Source organism: Pseudorca crassidens, chromosome 8 (genome assembly GCF_039906515.1).
Source record: "Pseudorca crassidens isolate mPseCra1 chromosome 8, mPseCra1.hap1, whole genome shotgun sequence".
NCBI classification, from domain to species: domain Eukaryota; kingdom Metazoa; phylum Chordata; class Mammalia; order Artiodactyla; family Delphinidae; genus Pseudorca; species Pseudorca crassidens.
In genome coordinates, this window is record NC_090303.1 from 77,295,993 (window position 1) to 77,321,981 (window position 25,989).

The window sequence follows — 25,989 nt, forward strand, 5'->3', positions numbered from 1 at the left end:
TGATAATATTTCCCCAGACATTACAGTTACGATAGATGGTACTTTTCAAAAATGGCGGCAACAATATTTCTAGCCCCACATGATCTAGAATCTTGCCCCTCTTCCATCAGAGGTTGGAGTCTATGTCCTCTTCCCTTTACCTTGGAAGAGCCTGTGGAGGCAATAATAGAGTGGCGCTATGTGACAGCCAAGTTTAGACATGAAAGCAGTAAAGCTTCTGTCTGGGTCTTGTTCTGATGCCTTCCCTGGGAATGCAGCCATCATGCTGTGAGGAAGACCTGGCTACATGGGGAAGTCTGCGTGTCTGAGCCCCGACCCAACAACTAGCACCAAACGTCAGCTGCATGAGTGTAGGTCACATGCCTTAGACACAAGCCTTCGTTGCCAAGCCCTAACCACGTTACAGATTGATGAGCAAAAGAAAATGACTGTTGTTTGAGGGCATGCAGGATTGTCAAAAAGCAATAGTCACATGAGCAAAAGTAAATAAAGCATTTGTAAGAGGTACATCTTGCTTTATAGAGTATTTCCTTGTAATGTGAATGTGAATGTCACCTCCAGAACAGCAGTGCTTGCTCTGTTTGGTTGGCTTCTGTATTCCTGGTGCTTAGAACAGGACTTAGCCCAGAGTATTCAGTACATAAAATAATAATAAATTTATGATGAGCTCCATATAAATCAAGGATAATAATGGCTTTTGAAAAACATATGCAATCAAAAATGTTTGCAAAGTGAAATTTGTCAAAATGTTCCCCAAATTTATGAAAATATTAGTATACTTAAGAATTAGCAAAAAAAAATTTTTTTGTACATTTAGAGCTATAAGAAACCAATGTATTACATACCTTTTTTTCACATTCAATTCTTGTTTTGTTTCAAATATGCGTTACATAGGTTGACCTTCAACACTACTGCTAATTTAGCAAACAAATTTTTGACTTAGCTGTCTGTATTTGTTCATTTAATTTTACTATTACCTGAAGTACAGGAATTTATTTAATATCTCAAAAATATGATACTATATTTTAAGCTGTTGACACAGTATTTCATATTGCATACAATACATAAGTGATATTTTTCATTTTGTAGATGCATTATATTTTGAAATGTATAGGGTAGTTCTTAAGCTGACAAACACCCCTAAACATATAAAACAAAATGCTAATATCACTGAATAAAGAATACAAAATTTATCGCCTCTTCTAATATTTATCCGAATTTATGAATAGGATAAAAGTGTCTATTGCAAGGAACTGTTAAGTTGAAGAGAATTTTAACGTGATTTTCTTTCGAAAATGTAGAATACCAAATAGCTAATTGGTTAGTAATTTTCCAGACTAATAAGTTACTAATAATAACAAATAATTTTACTCAAAAGTATGAATAATAAGGATAAAAACCTATCTTATTCATTCACTTTCCCAAATATCCATTGAATCCTTCAATTTTATTTATTCCTCATCTTGAATACTTCCTAAAGTATTAAGAAGTGATACTAGATAGAAGGGCTTCTGAGATCCACCTTCTGCTTGTATCTTCTGACACTGCTTTCCTTAAACTTACTGCTTAGGAAACAATGAATGAGTTGTAGATCCCCATTTGATTCCTACTTCCATACTTTTTTTTCTTTTTTTTTTTTTTTTCCTGCTGTATCTTCTGGCCAGAAATGCTCTCAATGCCATCTTCACTTGATGAAATTTGGCTCAGAGAACTTAAAACTCAGTTCAGAGGTGTGTTGGGTGTCCCCAAGACCGCCCCCACTATCAGAGATTGGCTGGAAAGACTCATAGCAGTCAGCAGATAGGTGTACTCACCACTAAGATTTATTACAGCAATGGAGTAAGACTAATGGCTGGATCATATGGGAGAAAGGTACCGTCTCTGGAGGAGTCCAATTTCCTACGTCTCTCCATCACATGAGGTGTCACACAGAGTGTACTCTTCCTTCAGTAACAAAATGCAGCTACATTTGTGTGATGTTTCTACCCAGAGAAGCCCATGAGAGACCTAGCTGTGGGCTGGTCATGCAGGCACCCTCTGCCTAGCATGTACTAACATTCCAGACTCCCAGAACGGAAAAATAAAGTGTTCAGCGTAAACCATACGGTTTGCACTGTCTAGGCAGAGTGAACCTTCATCTCTTAGCTACTGACTCGGGGCCGAGTTTCCAGGTACCAGTCAAGGGCCAATCTTTCAAGCAGGCCTTTCTAAAGGTCGCTGCCTCCAGCCTGCTGTGATAACTCTTGTCTGCACATGAAGTAACCTGCGAAGGATTTAACTCTGATTCCTGGAGAGGGAGACACTGATCCTCAGTGCTCCAGGCCTGGATATCTCTCAGTATTTCCTACTTTGGAGCACCATTACTTGTACTTCTAGCCCTCTCTCCCACATTACTCCTGATACTTTTTCTCATGAAACTTTGATGAAAATCTAAATAATAGAGCATCAAGTTCCTTTACTTGAAGGTTTAAAGTCTGTGCAGTTCATCCCCTCTCCCATCCCCTTTCTATCCTGAACAATTCATCCCTAATATCGGTAAGTAAGGCTGAACAAATATATGTCCATGTGTCAGGTGGAAAGGAGGCTGGTTGAGCTGTGGTGCTCCCACACAGGGTGTTAGGGATGCATGAGGAAAGGAGGGATTCCACAGGGTAGGGGAACCTGTATAGGATGTTGGAGTCCAAGTATGATGAGGAAGGTGTCCCAGTGGGGAGGTAACCTAACATGCAGTGTCCCAGCCTAGAGGCGTGAGGAGGGCAGCCAAGCAGGGGGAGGCCCAAGGGAGGATTTGGGATCTTGGGGCAGGAGCGGGGGATGGGGGGAACTGGTAGAGAGTATTGGAAGTTAAATGGGGAAGAGTGCCAGAAATGAGTGATTGGCTTCGTAAAGGAAGATCAATAAAACAAATAAACCTACCTAGGATAATGAGAGATAGGACTCTCATTGTCAGAGAAAGGCACTCCAACCATGGAAAGGAAGATAACAAGAAGGTTGGATTGGGAGTATTGGAATGAACTCGTGTTTTTTATGATGCAGAGAGACAGACACAGAGAGACAGAGGGAAAGAGAAAGATTTACATGTATCTATTTAAATTATTTATAACAATAGGCAACACGTATGTTGCTATTCTCTGTGGTCCTACTTTATGAGTACAAGAGAATCTGAAAATTTTTTTTAATGCTCTTTAACCAAATAGTCCATTGGCTATTTTGATGAAAATATATTCCTCTGTTAGGGAGAGAGAAGTTATTAAGGAAATAGAATATGAGCACCAGTGAAATGTATTACGGCTCTTGACCGCTAACAGGTTCTTACAGATTTTTATTTTCCCTCTTTCAGGAGTAAGTCACTGCATCTAAGAGAACTAGAAGTGAAATTACAGATCTAGAACAGGATACTAGTGTCCAAATGTTTAATATGAAAATATAAATTTGTAGAAGGACTGGAACCATAAACTTAGGGCTTCCATTAAAGCCATACTATCTTGTGCACATAATGCTTACTGCAACCTCTGCCTTAATAATATGCCATTGTGGAAGGTAGCGCCTTCTTTCCCTAAATAAGTTTTCCTTCTATTTCCCTGTTTCTCATACTTATTCTCCCAGTCACTGGGCTCACAATTGGTGGCACGTTATCTTTTTCGCCTTAGCTTTCTATGCTCAGCAAATAATCATACGTGCTACATTTTTTTCTCATAATTTGTCTTAAGTTCACCCTTCATTTACCTTTTTTTGTACACTTTACTTGAAATAGCTGGGGTTTTTTTTCTTTTAGTCTTTTCTCTTTTAGCTTTCTCCTACATGCAGCTATAATTATAAACATATTTGTTATTTTCTCTTTAAATCAATTAGGGAACTAGACATAGACAAAAAGTGTTGGAAAATCTTTTCAAACTCCTTTCTCCTCTAACTTCACAATTTCTTTTCCATGCAAGCAATACCTGTTTCCCCTACAGGACCTTCACCTCACATCATGCATTATCCCAACTTCTTTTTTCATAGTTTATGTTTTAAATGTGTTTATATATCGTAAAATATGTTTTAAATACTTAGGTCATTCTTTACACCTCCTTTTTACTATGAAATCTTTTGCTAGGGTAGAAAAGCTGAGCTTTCCAAAATGTTCTATTCGGAGTACAATTCATATTTCCAAAAAATGGTATTGAAAATTAGACGCCTATAGGTCAAAACATCAAAGGCAATTACTTAATTAGCATTCCAAGCTTGCTGCCCTCCCCAAATCTATATGCACAGAACTCTTTTTAAAGTCAGTAGGAGTTCTGTCCCAACAAAGACTTCACCCAAGGGGAAAAGAAAAAGAATTTAAACATAAATAAGTAGAACAGATTTTAATAAGCTCTCTCTCAATGAGTATTTACCTGAGGGACTAGAACAGCTGCAATGTAAAAACCTGTTTAATAACCCTCTATTAAATAGTTTTCTTTGTTTAAATTAAAATCCAATGCAAGCTAAGTTGTAAACAAACAAGATTTACATAATATCAATTTCTAAAAGTAAGGTAATACAGGGATCTTCTATTAACCAAATATTTTTAAGTACTACATTGTTCTGCTTTTCTTTTCACTCTACTATTTTGAATGGTTTATTAAAGCCAACTACATAATTGTGTATAGAAATAATGAAGCAAACATACTTTGTGTAGCAAAGTGGCTTGCTAGAGCACATCAAGTACTTTTAAAGAAAGTAAATAAATTAATTGCCAATTTTCTCACAGAATGTGGCTTCTTAAATGATGAAAACCTTATAAGACTTCTTTAAGATTTTCAACAACCGTAAACTATTGAAGAGTAATTTACCTGCTTTGCCAATGTTAGTAACATATGCAAGAATTTACCTTCCTCAGGTTTCAGAAAAATAAGGCTTTTGTTTCTTCAGAACTCGCACTGCTTCTTTCTCATTTGTAGTCACAATTCTCAGTTTATAGCACTGGAATTATTCCATGGCAATTAATCCAAAGTTATAAGTATGATAATGAGTCCAAGAAGCAAATTTATACGGTCCTTCTTATCTTCCCTCTTTTCCCATCTTTAACAAATAAACAGTTGCTCAGAATAAAACACTTAGGGAAAATATTCTGAAGTGAAACTGACAAGCAATGCTATCTTCGAATTGAAAGAGATTTCCATGCTCTTTTTCCTCATCCCAGATATCAAGCTCCCTGACGGCAGGTTGACCTTGAACAGCTTGGTTCATGCTAATGTCCAACTTGGTCTTGCACATCTTAAGGGATCAGTAATAACAATGTGTTAAAAACTGATTTTTTCCCCCTCTTCTTCTATCATAGGAACAACATGTGCATCACCATTTATGAGATCATGAATATTTTAACAACAAAAGTATATTCTTTATATTAAAACAACCACTGTGTTCCTTCATGACAGCCATCCCATGAGGCAGAATTGAAGCTATAACATGAGGGTTAGACTTTGTACATCTATTTACAAAATTTATTAGCCTTTCGGAGTTCCAATCACATAGAATGTGACAGGGTCTCAGGACAGCATTGTGGGAACTTTGAAAGTCTAGTCCATTTTATTATATAAAATATATTTAAGATTTTCTGTATATGAGGAATAAAGCTTCTGAAAATGGGTTATTTTTAATAGGAGATGTTCAAAGTCTGAAAGCTAAAGAAGGGACAATCCTTTGAAGAGGATTTTGAAAAGGACTTTGACAGTATTAATAAAGGGAAAAAGAAGTTAAGCTCAGGTTGCCAACTTATCTTTTTAATAGTGGTCTAAAAAAAGACACAGGGTCATTGCCCTCTCCTTGATGACCATATTCTAGGGACATTGAGGTATCTGAAATCTCAAATATGTTTTAGGCATTTAACTAGCCTTACCAATGCTGTTACTTTCTCATGGCCCCTATACCTTTCTAGTATGTCAGATTTTATTTCTCTGAGGAACAAAGGCCGAAAAGAGACAGACAGAGAGAGAGAGAGAGAGAGAGAGAGAGAGAGAGAGAGAGATGGCTTCTGTACATCTTCCAAAGAATAAAGAATCCAAACCAAAATTACCATTGGAAAAGTACATTTGCTAAACACAAAATAATATGGAACCTAGAAAGTTAATAAAAATAAACTGTATATTTTTCTATGGAATCATAGTTTTTGTGAAATGTTTGTAATTTATGATCAAATATTTGAAGGTAAAAATGTTGATTTTTTCTTAACATTTAACACTAAAACAAATGTGTTGTTTTGAGAAAAAATATGATATATAAAATTTGAAGTTGCTAGACCTTAAGGTGTAACTCACAAAATTTCAATTACTGGCTAAAGGTTTTGCTTATTTTTCCAGTTGATTGAATTTCTTTCTTAATTCAGGACTTTTTTTTTTCCTAATAAGAGTATACTATGTTAAAATAACTTAATACAGCGTATTTAGGAAATGGGTGAAGGTGGTCAAAAGGTACAAACTTCCAATTATAAGATAAATAAGTCCTGGGGATGTAAGGTACAGCATGATGACTACAGTTAACAATATTGTATCATACATTTGAAAGCTGCAAAAATACAAATATTGTATATTTGAGAGTACGTCTTAAATGTTCTCATCACAAGAAAAGAATTGTAACAATGTATGGTGATGGATGCTAACTAAACTTAAAATTTTATTGTGGAGATAAATTCACAATATATACATCTATCATATCATATATCAATCACATTGTATACCTAAAACTAATACAATGTTATATGTCAATTATATCTCAATAAAAACATAAAAATAAATAAAATAACCTAATACAAACTCTTAGACAGAGTTGTCTGAGAAGAGATTCTAAGAATATAGTTAGATATACTAATATATATACATATATATAAAATCTAGATACTAAAATTTGCTTATAACTGTGAAAAGTTAGCATAAGTGATTAAAATATGGGTTGAATATATGAAGTGCTCCCCTTCTCCATGGTCATAGACTGACTCCCTGCCCTGGCCAGAGACCTCCCAGAGATGTGCCATGGGGGATGAGTAAGACAGTATGTATTGAATACCTGTCTGTGCAAATGCATCATCAGTACAAAAAACAACAAACTGGCAAAGAAAATTAACTATTGCAGATATTGGTGTGTTTATAGACCTAAAGGGATATGTGATTTAGGGTCAGAAGACCTGGGAATGAGAAAGTTTTTGTGACTCAGATGTACAATATAATCTTGGAAAACCATATAACCTCCTTGAGCTTTGTTTCCTATTGGCTAAAGTAAACGTAAGAATAACACCCACCTCACAAGGCCTTTTTGAGAATCAACTGTAGTAGGTACATTGAGAAAGCACTTTTTTAAACAGCTATACACATGTGCATCATTTGTCTCATTGTTAATTTGTTTTCCACTGTTCATCTTGGCATTAGATCAGCTTGATTCTCTATGAGTCTTTTAGAGAGTTATCATAATAATCTATAATGGAAAAAAGTACATATTAACCATCTAATTACTCATTCATTCACTCAACAAACATTCACTCTGTTTCTACCGTGTGCCAAGTACAATGGTAGATACAGAGGTTACAGAGATAAAAGACCACTGCCTTCTCTTAAAGAGGTTACAGTCTAGTGGCTAAGAACAAGAAGGAAAGACAAATCTCATCTAATGTATTACAGCCTCTGATAGAGCACTTGAGGTGGACATCATTTTAAAGAGGTTAGAAAATGGTTCCTGGCTCTTGAGCTGAGTACTTGAGATGTGGGAAAGAGACTCATGAATCAAGACCCAGAATCAAGATAAAATACACCCAATTGTGAAAACTAAAAACAGCTGACCAAGACTGTGACTAAGCTAATATTAAGATATCATGAGATGAGACTTAACAGTTAGAAGAAGTTGAGACCCTGAAGGGTTCTATATTCTCTGCTAAGGACTGATTTCTGAAAAAAGATGGAAGAATACTGAAAGGGGTAGTGACATGATTACAAGTGCATTAAAAAAACAAACAAACAAAAAAAAAACACTGAATAAAAGACATACAGGGGCTTCCCTCGTGGTGCAGTGGTTGAGAGTCCGCCTGCCGATGCAGGGGACACGGGTTCGTGCCCCGGTCCGGGAAGATCCCACATGCTGCGGAGCGGCTGGGCCCATGAGCCATGGCCGCTGAGCCTGCGCGTCCGGAGCCTGTGCTCCGCAACGGGAGAGGCCACAACAGTGAGAGGCCCGTGTACCGCAAAAAAAAAAACCCGAAACAAAAAGACATACAGACTGCGAAGGAAGAAATAATATTGACCCTGTCTTCAGGTAACATGATTTTTCCACACAGAAAACCCAAGAACTAATAAGGAAGTGCAACAAAATTGCAGCTACATGGGATGATGTGAGAGAATGGCATGGACGTATATACACTACCAAATGTAAAAGAGATAGCTAGTAGGAAGCAGCCACATAGCACAGGGAGATCAGCTCGGTGCTTTCTGACCACCTAGAGGGGTGGAATAGGGAGGGTAGGAGGGAGACACAAGAGGGAGGAGATATAGGGATATATGTATAGCTGATTCACTTTGTTACAAAGCAGAAACTAACATACCACTGTAAAGCAATTATACTCTAATAAAGATGTTAAAAAAATTTTTTTAAAAATTGCAGTACAAGATCAATACACAACAACCAATTACATTTCTATGTACTAACAATGAACATATAGAAACCGAAAATTTAAAAACGTACAATACTATTTACAATTGTGCCAAAGAAAATGAAACACTTAGTTATAGATATAATAAAACATGTACAGGATCTGCAAATGCTGATGAAAGAAATTTTAAAAAAAGAGACCTAAATAAACAGAGAGACATACTGTGCTTATGGACTGGAAGACTCAACATAGTGAACATGTACATTCTATTAAATAGATTTATAGTTGTAATGCAGTGCCTATTAAAATCCCAGAAAGGTGTTTTGTAAACTTAGACAAGTTAATTCTAAAATTTATATAGAAAGACAAGGACCTAGAATAGCTAAATAAATTTTGCAAAAGTATAATTAGGTGGAAGGAATAACTGCTTCACATTAAGAGTTAAGATACAATTACAGTAATCAGGAAAGAGTGGTGTTAGTGAGGGGATAACACATATCAATGGAATAAAATAGAGAACCTAAAAATGGACCACAAAACTATACCCAACTGATTTTTGACCAAGTTGCAAAAGCAATTTGATACAGAAAGGATAGGCTTTTCAAGAGATGTTGTTGAAGCAACCAGCTATCCATAGGCAAAAAAAAAAAAAAGAAAAAGAAAAAGAATCTTGCCCTAAACTTTATATCTTATACAAAAACTTAAGTCAAAACTAGATGGACTTAAATTTAAAGTGTAAAACTATAAAACATTTAGAAAAAATAGAGAACATCTTTGGAACCTAGAACTAGGCAGAATTGTTAGACTTGACACCAACAGCATGATCCATAAAAAAAAAATTAAGAAAGGGAAAAATTCATTATACTCTTCTTTCTGTTTTTATGTATATTCACAACTTTCCATAATAAGTTTTTGCTGTTTTTTTTTTTTTTGCGGTACGCGGGCCACTCACTATTGTGTCCTCTCCCTGTTGCGGAGCACAGGCTCCGGATGCGCAGGCTCAGCAGCCATGGCTCACTGGCCCAGCCGCTCCGCGGCATGTGGGATCTTTCCGGACTGGGGCACGAACCCGTGTCCCCTGCATCGGCAGGTGGACTCTCAACCACTGCGCCACCAGGGAAGCCTGCTGTTTGTTTTATAAAGAGGAAAATTTGATAGACTGGACTTCAACAGAGTTAAAAAATCTTTTGCTTTGCAAAACATCTTTTTTGAGGAGGATGAAAAGACAAGCTATGTATTAGGAGAAAATATTTGCAGACAACATATCTGACAAAGAACAATTGATAGAATATATAAAGAGCTCTCCTAAGTCAACAGTAAAAAAACCCAAAACCAAAACAAACAATCCAATTAAAAAATGGGCAAAAAAAGGAACATACATTTTGCTGAAGAGTATACAGATGGCAAGTACGCACATAAAAATATGTTCAACAAAATTAGCCATTAGAGAAATGCAAATTAAAACCACAATAAGATGTCATTATACACTGTCAGAATGGCTAAAACAAAAATTAGTGCTGATGCCAAATATTGGTGAGGACGCTGAAAAACCTTAACTGGTGGTATATAAAATGATGCAGCCACTCTGGAAAAGATTATGGCAGCTTCTCACAAAACTAAACATATACTATCCTGCCCCTAGGTTCTTCATAACCAATTTTTTTTTAGATTCCATATATATGTGTTAGCATACGGTATTTGTTTTTCTCTTTCTGACTTACTTCACTCTGTATGACAGACTCTAGGTCCAATAAAGACGCAGACGTAGAGAATGGACTTGAGGACACAGGGAGGGGGAAGGGTAAGCTGGGACGAAGTGAGAGAGTGGCATGGACTTATATATAGTGCCAAATGTAAAATAGATAGCTAGTGGGAAGCAGCCGCATAGCACAGGGAGATCAGCTTGGTGCTTTGTGACCACCTAGAGGGGTGGGATAGGGAGGGTGGGAGGGAGACACAAGAGGGAGGAGATAAGGGGATATATGCATATGTATAGCTGATTCACTTTGTTATAAAGCAGAAATTAACAGACCATTGTAAAGCAATTATACTCCAATAAAGATGCTAAAAAAAACCACCCTAAACAGATACTTATCATACAACGCAGCAATTGTAACTCTTGGTTATATATCCCAAAGAAATGAAAACTTATGTTCACACAATAACTTGTACATGAATGTTCATAGCAGCTTTATTCATAATAGCCCCAAACTGGAATCAACCCAAATGTCCTCCAGTGGGTGAATGTTTAACCATAGTGTGGTACTTGTCATCAATAAAAAGGAATGAGCTATTGGTACATGCAACAATTTGGATGGATCTCAATATAACTGGACTGAGTGAAAAAAGACACTCTCTAATGGTTACATATTGCATGATTTCCTACATATAACATACTTGAATTGATACATTATAGAGGAGAACAGATTAGTGGTTGACAAGAGATAGGGGGCAGTGAAGGAGATGGTTATGGCTATTAAAGGGGATCCTTGTAATGGAAATCTTCTATATGTTCACTGTGATGGTGGTCACATAAATCTACATGTATGATAAAATTAAACAGACCTAAGTATAAACACATAAAAATTAGTGTATGTAAAACTGGTGAAATCTTAATAAGGTCCATGGATTCTATCAATGTCAATATCCTGGTTGTGAAATTGTACTATAATATGCAACAGTTCACTTTTGGGGGAAACTAGGTAATAGGTATAAGGGATTCCTATTATTTCTGTATGAATCTATATAGATTCATATCTATATAGAATCTATATGAATCTATAATTATCTCAAAATAGTTTAAAAAAATCACTCTAGGTACAGTATAAGGATAGAACGGTAATGAGGGTGGAATACACAAGGATCATTGGATGAGTGTGTGTATTTGTTGGGGGAAGTACTGAAAAACAGGACATGGACTATGACGCCTGCCAGGTTTCTTCCTTGGGCTTTATTCATCCCAAGGAGAGGAAACAGAAGGAGTAGCTGACTGGAGAAGAGAAGTGATGAATTCAATTTTGATTTTGCTGAGTTTATTTTCAATCAGCCAAGCAGAGTATGTAAAATGATAATACAAGAAAGAAAACCAGGAATTTCTGGACAAGGGAAGAATATAGTGTTCTGCTGGATTCTGTTTGCATACTCTTCATATAGCATTTCAACACCTGAATGAATATTAAAATATCAGTTACCTGCATATCATGGCACAGGAATTTTTGAACTCAGAGGCAAGAGTAAATATACTAAAATAGCTGAATCAAATGAATTGCATTTCCATTATGCATTAAAGTGAAAAGGAACTGAGTTACCCTCCATGTGTGTCAAGTTCTACATTGGTGTTCAGAAGTATTTTTCTGCTTAATCTTCATGATAGGCCTCAAAAGTTAAGTTTTATTATCTATAATTTCTAAACAGAGAAGTTAAGTAATTTGCCAAATGAAACAAAGGCAATGAGTAACTTATTGGGCTAGAATTTGAATCTAGCTGTGTTTAACTTCTAAGCCTACATCTTTCCACTATCTCAAGAAGCCTGTGGAGAGTCGGGGAGAGCAGACCATAAAACCTTCTTAAAAATGCAGGCTCTATATTATTGCTTATTTAGATGTTTTGTAGGGTTAAACATATGCGTTTAGATTTGTAAGCGTTCAGTTCCCTACAGGCAAATTTTAAAGGTTCTGTTTAGGTCACTTGTCTCATCTCTACAGGATGGCATGCCAGTTTGGCATCAACTGATCATTCATGGCTTTCCATTCCCTGGATGCACCTGCATGTCTGCGTTAGGAAGGGGTTAACTTTCTTATACTAATTGCTAAGTAGTCCCCTTCTTTTTATTTTCCAGTTAACAGGTCAGGTCGTTGCTGTTGTTTTCAGGTATACAGGCTATACAGATTCTTTAACAAGTATCTTTCTGCTCAACTAAGACAAACAGATGAACAGCAGATATCTTCAGTTCTGTGATCCCAAACTTACACGATGCGTTAGCTATGACTTCATTAATTACTAACTTGGGATTCCCTAAGCCTCTACACCAGTAAACAAGTAAACAAACCAAAAATACCTTTCCATCTCTACAGAAAATCCTGTGCATTATAAGGTTTGTTTTTCTGCTTCTCTGGTGACTTTCTATACTCTGTTTTTCAGTTCATGTCTTTTCTTTGAGGTATTCTATTTCAAAATTTTAAGGTTGACACATCATGCCTAAGATCTCTAGGGCCTGAAAGTTGATTCAATTTAAGGCTATACATCACAGTCCACTTACTTTACAAACCAAGAAGAGTCCAACTAGATCTTGAAAAGGTAATTTTCAGGTAGAAATTGGGCTTCTGTCCTTAGTCAACATAGATGAAGCTTCACTGTTTCCAAACACTCTTATTATTGTTGTTGTTGTTGTTCTTGTTATTACTCAGTAATCTACATTTAATTTTGAAAGGCATTTCAACAGAAACTCTCCACATTACATCCCATATCCATCAAAATGCAGGCGTAGACCTGAGTAGCATATCTCCTATAAAGACTAAAAAGGTGGGTGGGGGCTGGATTTGAGGATATTTATGTGATCTGATGCTCTGTTGGGTCAGTTCATTTTGATCCTTCACCTTTCTAAAGCATCCAGACCTGAGGTGTGGATTTAACTTCTCACCATTCACGCCACCTAGTGGTTATAAATGTTAGATGCTTGGTTTTAAGGAAGATTCCTAATGACTTGGGGGCGGGGTACCCGAAAAACAAAACCGTTGAAAGCGACAATTTCCTAGTCTCCCACATTACTTACCCCTCACAGGGACCCCTTTACTTTAATCATTTTAGGTGTGCGCATGGATGCGCAGAGAAAATGAACGGGAAGGCACACTCACGGAGACGCACGCCCCTCGACGCTGACATTTAGAAAAGGGTTCTAAATCCTTCCTGTCATTTGCAAAGGACAGGAAAAGGAGTTGTGGCAAGACCCCGACCAAGGAGGCTGTCTGACTTTTCAGCAAGTGGGACAGATGACATATTAACTCTTGCAACGTTAACATCTGGTTCGAACAAACCGAAAGACCGAGAAAGAGGAAAAAGCGCTTAAAAATTCCGCCGCGGGGCTTTGCAGGTCTTGCTACCCAAGAGCCCTCAGAAGACAGCCAATTCCTGCGTTTTCCGCTCTGCTCACCCTCCTACCCAGCTTCTCTCTCTCTCTTTTTCCTTCACTCCCGCCTCCCCGCCCCCCCCGCCCCCCCCACGCCCTCACGCTCGCCTTGAACCGGGACCCAGGGAGGCAGAAGCAAGGCATCGGTCCCCTTCCTCCTCTCCTCCACCAAACCGCCGCAGGCGAGCGCGTGAAGCTTCCCTTTGTTCAACGAGGCTCGCACTCCTCCCCAGCAGATCCACCTGGATGCTCTCCCTCGGTGACATTTTGCGCCGGGGCTGGTGCGTGGCTGGGGTGGAGCGAGAGGAGCCCGAGGGGGCGGGGGCAGAGAAAGGTCAAGTCGAGGGAAAGGCAGGAGACGCCTTGCATAACCTGCGTGGTGGGGCGTGCGCGCGGTTATTTATTTATTTTCTCCTCATTTATTGATCGCACGAGCAAGAGCGGAGCGGGGAGCCCGGGGAGATGCAGGACCACCCACTGGCGGGGAAGCAGCAAGCAGCCCTCCCGCGCCCCCGCGCTGCTGAGCGCCTCTTGCCTCCGCGCTCCGGCGTTTGCCCGCGCCGGCCCCGGCCCCGCCGCGCCGCCGCCGCCGCCGCCGCCACCGCTCGCTCGGCCGCCCCGCAGCCCCGCAGCCCCGCAGCCCCGCACCGCGCCGCTCGGGCCCCGGCAACCGCCGCGGCGCAGTAAGTTGGCAGGAGCGAGTCCCCTCCGTTCTCGACTCCCCCGCACCTTTTGAACTTGTTGCTGCTGCTCGGCTCGCCTGCGCCTGGCTTTTGGAAGGTGAAAAGGAGGAGGGAGGCACGGAGGAATGGGGGAAGGGGGAGAAGAGCTCGCTTGAGCTTTATTTATGCTCCCTCGGCGCATCGGATTCGGCTGCTCGCGAGCTGCTTTCTCAGCTTTTCCCGTTCCGGGTGCACCGCGAGGAGAAAGTCTCCGCAACTCAGCTCCGGCGCGCACTTCGCCAGGTATGTACCGCGGCCGAGGCGCGTTGTGCGCGGAAGCAGATGTTGCTGCCGCGGCGGCAGTGGCGGCTGCCAGCTCCCGGGCTCTGTAGCTGTCACACTGCACCTGAGCTGAACTTGACAAGAGAGTAAAGGGGAGATTGGGCGAATGCTTTTGGCAGACACGGCGGGTGCTCGTAGACGTGAGAGAGGAGGATCTATATTAATGCCCTCTAGCCGCGTCCAACGCACAGCACTTCCGTCTCTGCAAATACGTCCCGAGGAGTAGAGGTGGCGACCGGACTCCCAAAGAGACGTGGGGCAGCGGCTGTGACCGAACCTCGGAAGCTACAACAACAGGTCTCCTTCTTGAGATTCCTTTGGCGGGAAGGGCCACTTGAAAAGGGAAGGTTTGAAAGAGCTGAAAAGGAAGGTGGAAGGGTTCCCTAATTCTTCAAAAGAATACCACTGAGTGTCTGTCCTTCGTCTCCTCTATCCTACACGACACACACTCCAGACTGTGTTAAGGGAGAAATCAAAGCCACCTGTTTGAAGAAATTGAGGCATCAAAAGTCACCTGTGTACTTATTTGTGCCGGGGCTAGCCTGGTCCGACTGCAGGAAGAGGTTTGATTAGGTTTTGTTGGGTGTGATTGTTAGGACATTGTATTTTCCCCCCGTTACTCCAAATACCTGTCTTTGAGGGAAACTTGCCCTCTGAGAACTGTGACTTCACCAGGAGGCCTACCTTGGAGTAAGGCTGATACCTCTGGACCACATTTCTCAGTAGTATTTGTTTGACGGGAGGAAGTGGGTGATTGTGGCTACTTTGAGTGACCCATTGTAGAGACTTGGTTGCCCTTCTGGCCTGCACTTGAAGGAACCATGGCGGCGGGGGTAGCAGCGTGGCTGCCCTTTGCAAGGGCAGCGGCCATTGGGTGGATGCCTGTGGCCTCGGGGCCCATGCCAGCTCCCCCGAGGCAGGAGAGGAAAAGGACTCAGGATGCTCTAATTGTGCTGAATGTGAGTGGCACTCGTTTCCAGACATGGCAGGACACCCTGGAACGGTACCCAGACACTCTGCTGGGCAGTTCGGAGAGGGACTTTTTCTACCATCCAGAGACTCAGCAGTATTTTTTTGACCGTGACCCAGACATCTTCCGCCACATCCTGAATTTCTACCGCACTGGGAAACTCCACTACCCTCGCCATGAGTGCATCTCCGCTTATGATGAAGAATTAGCCTTCTTTGGCCTCATCCCAGAAATTATTGGCGACTGCTGTTATGAGGAGTACAAGGATCGCCGGCGAGAGAACGCGGAGCGTCTTCAGGACGATGTTGATACCGACAACACCGGAGAGAGCGCGCTGCCCACTATGACGGCTCGGCAGAGGGTCTGGCGGGCTTTTGAGAACCCTCACACCAGCACAATGGCCCTGGTGTTCTACTATGTTACCGGCTTCTTCATTGCCGTCTCAGTCATCGCTAATGTGGTAGAAACAGTGCCCTGTGGGTCTAGCCCAGGTCACATTAAAGAACTGCCCTGTGGGGAGCGGTACGCCGTGGCCTTCTTTTGCTTGGATACAGCCTGTGTCATGATCTTCACAGTTGAGTACTTGCTTCGCCTGGCAGCAGCTCCTAGTCGTTACCGTTTTGTGCGTAGCGTCATGAGTATCATCGATGTGGTGGCCATCCTGCCTTATTACATTGGGCTGGTGATGACAGACAATGAGGATGTCAGTGGAGCCTTTGTCACACTCCGCGTCTTCCGGGTCTTCCGGATCTTTAAGTTTTCCCGCCACTCTCAAGGCCTGCGCATCCTGGGGTACACACTGAAGAGCTGTGCCTCTGAATTGGGCTTCTTGCTCTTCTCGCTCACCATGGCTATCATCATCTTCGCTACGGTTATGTTCTACGCAGAGAAGGGGTCTTCCGCTAGCAAGTTCACCAGCATCCCTGCTGCCTTCTGGTACACCATCGTCACCATGACAACACTAGGGTAGGTGCCATCAAGGGAAATGGGATGGAGGTGGAATATGTGTGTGGTGGTTGTGCACCCATTTAAGTTATATGCTTACTAAGAGCAGATAATCTTTCTCTTTCTTATATGGGTTCAGGAAAATATTATCTAAATGGTTCTGAAGAACTCTTTTGATCTATGATATGAGTATGATGTAGTGATTGAAGTATTTAGGAAGTTGTTGGCCAGTGTTGAGTATTGATGCCTGAAAGTGATAAATCCAGAAAGAAATTTAGGAATTCCTGAATATAAAGATCATCAGTATTATATGTATGAAGACATAAAAATATAATGACAATGAAAAACACAAAATTTGTGTTCAAGTAAAGGTATGAAAATACACACTGTATATTGAAATGCCTAGAAAGTGCTTCAGTGTATTGAACTGAAAAGTTTCCACGTATATTTGAGATATTATTTTCATGTGAATACTTCTGGCATGCATTTTCCCTCTCAGAACCATAATTCTCATTTTACAGCATTTTAAGACATAGATTATAGATATTATCAAAGGATTTTGTAATATGTATGCACATATTCATATATATGCATTTTCATTATGGCCGATAAGTTATGCAGTGTTTTAGAATATCAGGGCTGAAACTGATCAACTCTACAAAATGCAGTGGAATGATACTTGCAACATATTTAAGTTTCTACGTTCATAGTTTCAAATAAAGAAGCAAGTGACTCTTACCACACTTTAAGAAACTACAGATCCCATCAGGCAATGGGCGCATATTCATTAAATACACATAGAGGGTAGAGCAGTATCTGATGAGATTGATGGTCACCAAGGGCTGGTTGCATTAGAGAATTTTGGGCCCCAATTTCCTTTTAGAATTCTTTTCTTTATTACTTTATTTGGTGGTAATCGTGTTTTGCCACCAAAGGGACATATTCTGAATTAATATTGTTCTTTAAAATAAAATTTAAGCTAGAATTAAGATTTTTAGATGATTGAAGAAAGATATGACATTACTAATAATGTTAAACTGCAGAAAAGTAGCAGCATTTATATATTAGAGTATATAGTAAAATAAAATGGTAAGAGCCTTTTACTTTTATGAGTTCTTAGATAAGCCAAGTAGTGATGTTAGTGCCCTTTCTTCAGCTTTATGCTGCTTTTCTTGCATGGTTAATCAGTTCAATAGGATTTGGTAATGGCTGTAAGAGAAAAAGTTATTCCCAAGGCTGCTTTTTAAATTTTGTGTTTCAGCCTAATTTAATTGCCTTCTTTAAATGACAATGTGGTTAAAGTCAACTTAATTTTATTAGACATATTGTGTTGAACAGAATTCTCATGTTGTCCTATGGCTAACTAATGGAATATTTTATATGTGAAGAATTTTGGGCTAAGTCAAGAAATTATGTTAAAGTAAAATATAATGACTTATGATTTTGATTTAGTCTCACATATTTTTGAAGGCCTACTAGTGGATTTTCAAAAATGAATCAGTGAAAATTCTATAACCTACTGCTCATATTTCCCTTTTATCCTGTTGGTAATTTTGTGACACATTTTGAAGAAGATGCAGAATACCTTAGTAGTGCAGGTGCTTAGTTGTAACCAAGAGGTTTGTGTCTTGTTGTCTTTATGTCATTTGAAGTCTTTATTAAGGACAGTTGGATAGTATAAATCACTATCAGGACTTCAAATTAGAAGTACCTATGAATAAAAAGAGGACTCTATGTTAAGAGGAAATGAAAGAAGTATTAAAAGGAAATATATTTTTAAAAATTAGGTGTCTGTGACAGTGTTTTTCATGAAGTATCAGTAAGTCATTTTAATACTATATGCCCTCTATCTGATTGAATTTAAGCATTGTTACAATGAATGTTGATGAGATGCTAATTTCATCTGGCTAAAAATTTCTATTCTAGACTTGAGAAGTTAGTATTATTTTAAAACTTGTTTTCTGAAATGACTTTCAAATTTTTATTTTATTATGAAATCTATTTTTGTTTTCAGGAAAAGATGAGGAATTGTTAACCACTGATAACAATTTTTATTATATAAATAAAATGCTTAGAAGCATCTACTTTTTGAAATGAATTAAGAAACTAAATCACAATACCTGAGTAAAATCTATGAAATGGTTTTAGTTCACGTGTTCTGAATGGTAGTATGTAAGAAAAATTAAATACACACACTTTCTCAGAACTTGGAAGTAAAATGGGAGTTACTTCTAAGACTTAAGTTCCACTATAGATGAAAATTTTAATTTTCAGGAAATTAAGGTAATTAATGATCCTGGTGTAATATAGCAGTCATGCTTTTAAGATGTAGAAATGTTGCAATCAAGATACAACCCATTTATTGGAGAATATATACGAACATTTAACAAAGCATATGCTTTATAATGTAGCAAAGTTTTCTCAAAAAATGTCTTCTGTTTCTCATCAAAATATATTTTAAATGTATTATACTTTTCTGAAAAAATAGATGAAAAAAATCCTGCCTTTTTGGTGTCTTAACTTTGGTTGCATTGTGACTCAATAGCTTCATTTAAGAATAGGAAGTATTAACAAAAGCCATTGCTTGAATTTATTTTTTACACTGTAGTCTTATACGATGAAGTGTAAGATACAAACTTTTTGGAAAATACTCAGTAGTTGCAGCTAAAATCAATCCGTGTCTGATAGATGACCAGGAATTTCCCATTACAGTCAATGAACTCTTTTTATGTGGCTGTTATTTTTAATGGAGCTAATATTCATCAATTAATGATAATAGAAGTGAAAATGCAATCCTAGACAGTGGTGTTTGAAAGTTCCAGCTCATACAAACATTATCTACATGAAAAGAAAGGGCCAAGAATTTTGTAATTCAGGACTGGCAGAATTATCTGCTACCTCTCAGGTCATTTTAGACAATATTCAGTTGGTTTTTCGGTCTGAAGAAATGAGTGGGTCTATTGTGTATTCATCTAATCATTTTTGTGCTCCTTGAAATAGCATATATATCATTATTCCATATTTTAACCATGCTCGTTACATAAGTAATTATTTAATTTGCTAGTAAAGTGAATGCTTTAAAATATAATTTGAAGTCTACCCATTTCCTATGAATTAAAGTATGAAACATCAAGAGCACAATTTTAGAAGTCAATGAAAGAATGTCAGAAAGGTTTTTTTAAAACAATGTTTAAATTGGGTGGCCCTGTATATTTCTTCCTCCATTCAGTCCTTTCTTTCTGAGCATACTTGTTGACCTGCACTGGGCCCTGATGACCCTTTTACTTCCGGCCTCCCTCTTTTCTGCAATGTAACCTCTAGTTACTACCCTAAACTGCCTTGGGAGAATAAGAACCTGGAAGTCCTCTTTTGTCTTAATGACCTCTGGGCAGTAACATCGTGTTGTTATTTTTCATTTAGGTGGTAGTACTTAAATGGTGTCAAATTTAGGAAATTTCCAAATATTCACCCGTAATGAAAAACGATTTTACAAACATATATTTAAGTTCAGTTTACCATTGAACCTTAGGCTCATGACTTGTGAATTAGAAGAGGTACCAGGTGGCACATTAAATATTTGGGGAGCTATTATTTTAGGCAATACCTGCATTCTTGGTTTCCCTGCAAACCTGGGAAAACAAAAATTTCATTTATAGGGTACATTCATCAGAAACAAATATGGTAGAATTACAACTATGCTCCTAGAAAACTTAGTGTAGTTATCTATTTATAAGACTATCAAAACTAAATCTATAATATTTTAATTTTGATATAGTTGGTAAATTGCTGTTTTAAGAAACAAAAAAGCAAAATACTTTTACTGTAATTTTCCTAACAATGTATGAGGAAAATTCCTCTTTTTAGAATGGCATAATTGTAGGGGGATTATATATTTATATAAAATATGTTATGTATGTCATATATGTTCTATTTCATATAACATACAAGTATGCTATATATCCCATACAATATATACACATATTAACTGTGTTGTGTATGTTATATACTTTATATAGTACATGTTATAGAGTATATATTATTAAAAAGAAGAAGAAACTTTGAAATATCTTCCTTCTATTCATCACTATTCTGACTACATAGCTTTAGGGAATGTTGGGAGTGTATCTTGTGGAATCATTTATGTAGAGACTTCTGGTTTACCCAGCAATACTGAAAATGGGTGGAATTATAGTTTCTCCTGTGCCAGCACCTATGCATGAATATTGCTAACGTGTTAATCAAATACATCTTCACGAGGTGCCGGGCCGGGGGGGCGGCAGGGGGACCAAAATTTATCTTTTGGGTGAAGAGCCATTCTATGAGTAACATCCATTTTTATTTTGGCATACTATACCACATTTTTTACAGAGTTCTTTATAGAGCATGTTAATTGATGAGAGCTGAAAATGAACTTTTAGAGAGATGTAGAAAATGTGATATGTATTCCTCCTTTAGCATTACAGGGAACCAAATCTTAAGTGTCTTCATTTTGTTTTAGTCACCATTTGAATTAGAGATAATATTTGACGTGACGTATGTATTTTTTGAAAGTGTGTATTCACCCAGCTTTCTATGTCTTTTTCTATAAGCCTTTGCTTGGTTGCAAGACAGAGGTATGTCAGGAGGAGATGAGATGTGTTCTCCTGGCACGGCATCCTAGAAAAGGGACCGGTTTCTAATTTTCAGTGGGTCTGTTATGATTTTTTTTTCTTTTCAGTATTTCCCTTTAGAGTACAGATAGACTTGATCTTATATATATTTTATTTGTGTAATTACTTCATTTAATTCTGATGTCATGTATTTGTTTAAACTTTTCTCCCAATTATACTCATCTTTAAAAACGAGTTCATGAAATTCAAATTTCTTATTCCCTAATTTCTGAATTCCTGGGGGAAGGAAACTTAGCTGTTGTCTATTTAAAATCCGTCATTTTACACATACACAAGTGTTTTTGGCCTGCCCATAGTTACACAATTAAATAGCAGTAGTACTTTTTGAAATTTCAATTCTCCACTCTTTTTTTTCCCCTGAAGACCTTAAAACATTATCTAGAAATGTGCAGTACTAATTAGCTGGGGGTTACTGCAGACGCTCAGGGATAAGAAAGGAATAAGTATGTTCTTTATTCTATTATTTTAATGCATTTCTCTCCTAGTTCTACTCTCTGTGACTCACTCTTTCCACATCCCTCAGTATCACTGCTAGCTCTGCATTTATTCATACAGTACTGGAGTTTATCATGAGGTGCCCAGTTGATATCACGCAACCCTGTGTTTCTCATCTGGTGAACTCTTAGGTCATTTGGGGGAAAACTACTTAATGGTGAAATTTTACCTGGCCTGATGGAGAAGAAAATAAATCAGTTACTTTGTCTGAATTATCTATAAAGGAGTTGGCCTGTAGATTGTTAAAAACTGTACAATTTAACTTCTCTTTCATTGAAAGAAGGGGAAAGGTGAAAAGAACTTTCCCTGAAAAGGAGGTATGATTCTTCCTGCAGAGCTGTAAGAATGATTTCACTCTTTTTTTTCCCGACTCTCCATGTGTCTTATATTGTTTTCCGAGCATGAGTATATATATAGAAATAGGCATTGTTCTCCCACTAACTTCAGCAGATAGATTTGACGGTGTGAGTTATGATCTGGTATTGAAAAGAAACCCAGGGTGAAACACCATCTCTACATTTCTGTGTACATTTGCATATCTCCTTGCATTAGTAGATTCCACTGGATTTTTTTGCCCTTTAATTTTCTCCTTTGAGAGCCAGTCTTTACACTGACCTTCTCCATGAAGCCTTCTCAACCTCCCAAGCCTACATCTTCTATAGTTGGAATTACACTTGACATTAGTAAGTGCTATTTTTTTATATAATTTATGGTTTTACTTCTTGCCTGCCTAACTACATTGAAAGGCTTTTGAGGTTTGGGTCTATACCTTTTGGAGACTTATTACCTGGTTACTGTGTTGCTGGTCATGCTGTGAGATGATACATGCACACCATGGAGAGCTCCTTAGCCATGGACCAGTGCCATCTCAACATTAGCAAGAATCGACGAATCTAATCACATGCTTTGTTCAGGGTTAACAAATTTCAAGTTTTTTTTTTTATTTGAACACTTTGTCTTTGAATGCACTACAATCCATCCTTTTTATTTTTCTCTTTTAACTAGGGAGGACTGTAACTCATTCTTCTCTGCAAAGGTTAGAATTAATGGCTGTCGATGGCTATTTCCTTAATCAGTTTGCTTTCTGGTGAAGGCTGGGTAGATTGCAGGTGCCTCTGGGAAGCATATGGAAGCAGGTGCCTCTGGGAAGCAGGTGCCTCACTTATAATGTAAGTGAATCTGCACAGAAATGTACTGCCTTCTCTTTCAAGTTCAGTCCCCTATCTAAATACAAGTAGCCCAAGCGACACATGGGTCAAAAAGATACCTGGGTGACAGTCACTAGAAAGGTGTTCTCTTTCTTACCCAGTAAACACAAATTGGCACTTTTTTCCTTTATTCAGGTGCACTCATTTCTGCATAGAATGGAATTGTTTAAAAATAGAGAACTATTGTCTGTAAATGACACATGAGATAAATGTATTCTCTGTTCAGGAAGAAGTTTTCATTCTAAGCGATTAAAAGGCAGTTTTACAAAATGTAAGTATACATGTAGATACATATCCTGGCATGGTGCAATGCATTTTGCATTGGAAGTTTTGACAAGTCTGTTATGTAAAGAAGATCATAATCATAAAAAGTGTGCAGAGAATAAGTGAGTTATCAGAAGTTAATAATGAGAAAAAAATAATGTAAAAGAGTAGGAAGACAGTTGAAATAATGTCAAATAGAATGGGAAGGTTTTGTTCTAAAAGTAAAAGATCTTGTCTTTTTTGCTCTTATGTGGGCCTGATTCTTCCATCTTCCTCACTTTCCTCACTTTTAAAAATACCAGTAATAGTGCTTTGGGAAACCCAAAGTCTCACCAGTAACTTATGCTCTTAGGAAATCAAAATGTGACTCATAGTGTTCAATTCCATTTAACAGACTTTGGTTGATCATTTACTGCCTGTCATTGACCAAGGCAGTAAGCATAACTGCTAACTTCCAGACCTTAAGAACTGTGTATTCTAGTAGGAGAGGCAGAAAGTGAACACAGATATATAATTCCAGGCAGTGGTGGGTGCTATTAATAAAATAAATCAGGGTAAGAAGTGTGCTGTTTTGTATAGGGGACAGACAAAGCCTTTCCTAGGGGAATATCTGAGCTGATGGCTTTCTGAAGGGATGAAGGGAGTCCTGTGAATATCTGGATGAAGAGTTTAGAAGAAGAGAGAAAAGTACCAAGACCACAAGGTGTATTCTCCCTAAGGCCACTGTAATTGAAGTAAAGCAGGGGAGGGGCTTCGTAGCAAATACTGTCTGAAAGATTGTTGGGATGAGATGATGTAGGACATTGTGGACCACAACAAAGATCTTTGGTTTCATTTGAGACATAATAGACATTAGAGAGTTGTGAGCATGGTAGGGATGGGATATCGTTTCTATATTACAAGATTCATTTGTAGAGTTGAGAAAATTCTGGGTGATGTTTCTTAGTGTGGATGGAAAGGCCATCAGATTAGGACCACCTGGGACACTTACAAAAATGTAGACCCTTAGCAGCCACCTAAAACAATTGAAATAATGTCTGGAGGTGGGAACCATGACAACTGCATTTTCACTTCTCTCATAAAATTTTAAGAACCAGTGATTCTTAAAATTTCCAGTGATCTGGAAGATTGTATGTTGAGGATAGCTCTGATATTCTAATCTGGGAATATTTTTGATCTTGAGCTAGTAATCTTTTGAAAGGAGGTTAAAATACACTGTTTAAAACAATGACTCTTTGATCCATGGGTGAATTGAAGTGCATTTCTAATATGCAAGTGGCTTTAATTTCTATATAATTTTGTAATTTGTCTGTAAATAAGGGAACACTGAAAAATGACACTTTGGTACTTGTTTGTTTATTGTACTGGCCTCCTATGGCAAGTACTTGACATCCCTTAGGCATTATATACATATTCCACCTTTCTCTCTTAAGAGAAAACTAACTTTTCATTGGTCTGAAGAGCTTTATTCCATTTCCTTGATAACAGATAGTTGGCATATATTCGTGAGTATGCAAAGTTCATCATACAGTCTCATGTGAATTATTTTCATCTTTTGTCCTTAATTATTTGTCATTCCTTCTGGCTGGGATTTGGGCTGTGGAATTTGCATTGAGAGAGACCTGTGAGGGACAATAAAAACTAGAGCTGGAGATGAAAAAAAAACCAAAACCAAAACAATGATCTAGACGAAGTAGCAAAAGTGCTAGTTTTTAATATTACCTAATGAATATATATGTAGGAAGATAGATAGAAATTGAATAATCTTCAGTGTAGGTGATAAATGGATTCTTTTTTGCAAAAGCCCCATCTTATCTTGTGCCAAGGAACAAGGTGATGTGGATAATGGACATTAGTACTACTCTTCTGCAGAGCAACTAGAATAAAGACGATACAACTGCTTCCTTTCGGGAGTTGGGGATTGTGAGCTTTTAAACTTACTGATTTCCTAAACTGTCAGGCATGGGTGGGCTGAGCTTTCCTCAGTGGGGGCAGAAGCTAACTGGCCAACTGATCATAATGAACATAAGGAATATGGAGTCTTAGATCGGGGTCTGTGAGTTAGGGAAAAGCTTATGAGAAGCCAAGACAGCACCCAGTGTAAAGTCAATCTAAATCTCATGAGACCAGAATTTTCTTAGAGTATATTTTTTTCTCTTTTTCCTCTTTTTTTTTCTTCTATACAAGCAGAAAATTGATTCAAAAGGATTTACTTTTCAAAGAGGATAATTTTTAATCACATGTCAGGGATTTCAACTGTGGAGGACCTAAATATAGAAAACAAATTACTAGTGCATTCTTAGATTATAATTGAGCATAAGGGAAGTTTTGTGTAAAAATCCACAGAATGGCTGATTTGATGTTGAGCTTTTTAATTGGCTTTTCATGGCTGCTAGCCTGTCCAAAATGACTTCATAGTCTTTCCTGGTAAATATAGGGAAGAATGTAATGAACGTTTTCCCGTGAGGTCTAGGTGCAAAGAGAAGGGTCTTGGGAAAGGTTGATTGAAGATTCCTATGGCCAGGAATTGAAATTCACTTCCTGCCTTGAAGGATGCTGTCTGATTAGCTGTGGCTACAGGATTTCTGGTTATTAACTTTGGTAAAAGTAGGAAACTTTTGGTCAAAAGTTATGATTCAGTCATAAAAGTCCTGATAAATGTAATCTCATGGAAACTTAAATGTCTCTTAGTGTCAAGATCAAGAGACCTGC

The 25,989-nt window shown here is 38.3% G+C and overlaps 1 protein-coding gene and 1 long non-coding RNA gene across 5 annotated transcripts in view; one reads left to right on the forward strand and one right to left on the reverse strand.

The window, feature by feature from the left end:
* The window catches only part of LOC137229235 (uncharacterized), a 133,614-nt gene extending 119,024 nt beyond the window's left edge, over positions 1–14,590 (reverse strand). Inside the window, exons 1-2 of one of the 4 annotated variants that reach the window (XR_010945601.1) lie at positions 12,855–13,775; positions 7,259–7,431 (exon numbers count right to left, since the gene is read on the reverse strand). This is a non-coding gene — a long non-coding RNA (uncharacterized lncRNA). Of the gene's footprint in view, positions 1–7,258; positions 7,432–12,854; positions 13,776–13,829; positions 14,214–14,450 lie in introns of those variants that run through there. The other 3 variants (XR_010945602.1, XR_010945603.1, XR_010945600.1) reach the window with 3 other exon arrangements.
* Positions 14,591–14,803: 213 nt separating this feature from the next.
* Positions 14,804–25,989, forward strand: part of KCND2 (potassium voltage-gated channel subfamily D member 2) — a 467,201-nt gene continuing 456,015 nt past the window's right edge. The window contains exon 1 of the mRNA XM_067746823.1: positions 14,804–16,661. Within this exon, the coding sequence (XP_067602924.1) occupies positions 15,547–16,661 (1,115 nt within the window). The 5' untranslated portion in view covers positions 14,804–15,546. The remainder of the gene's footprint in view (positions 16,662–25,989) is intronic.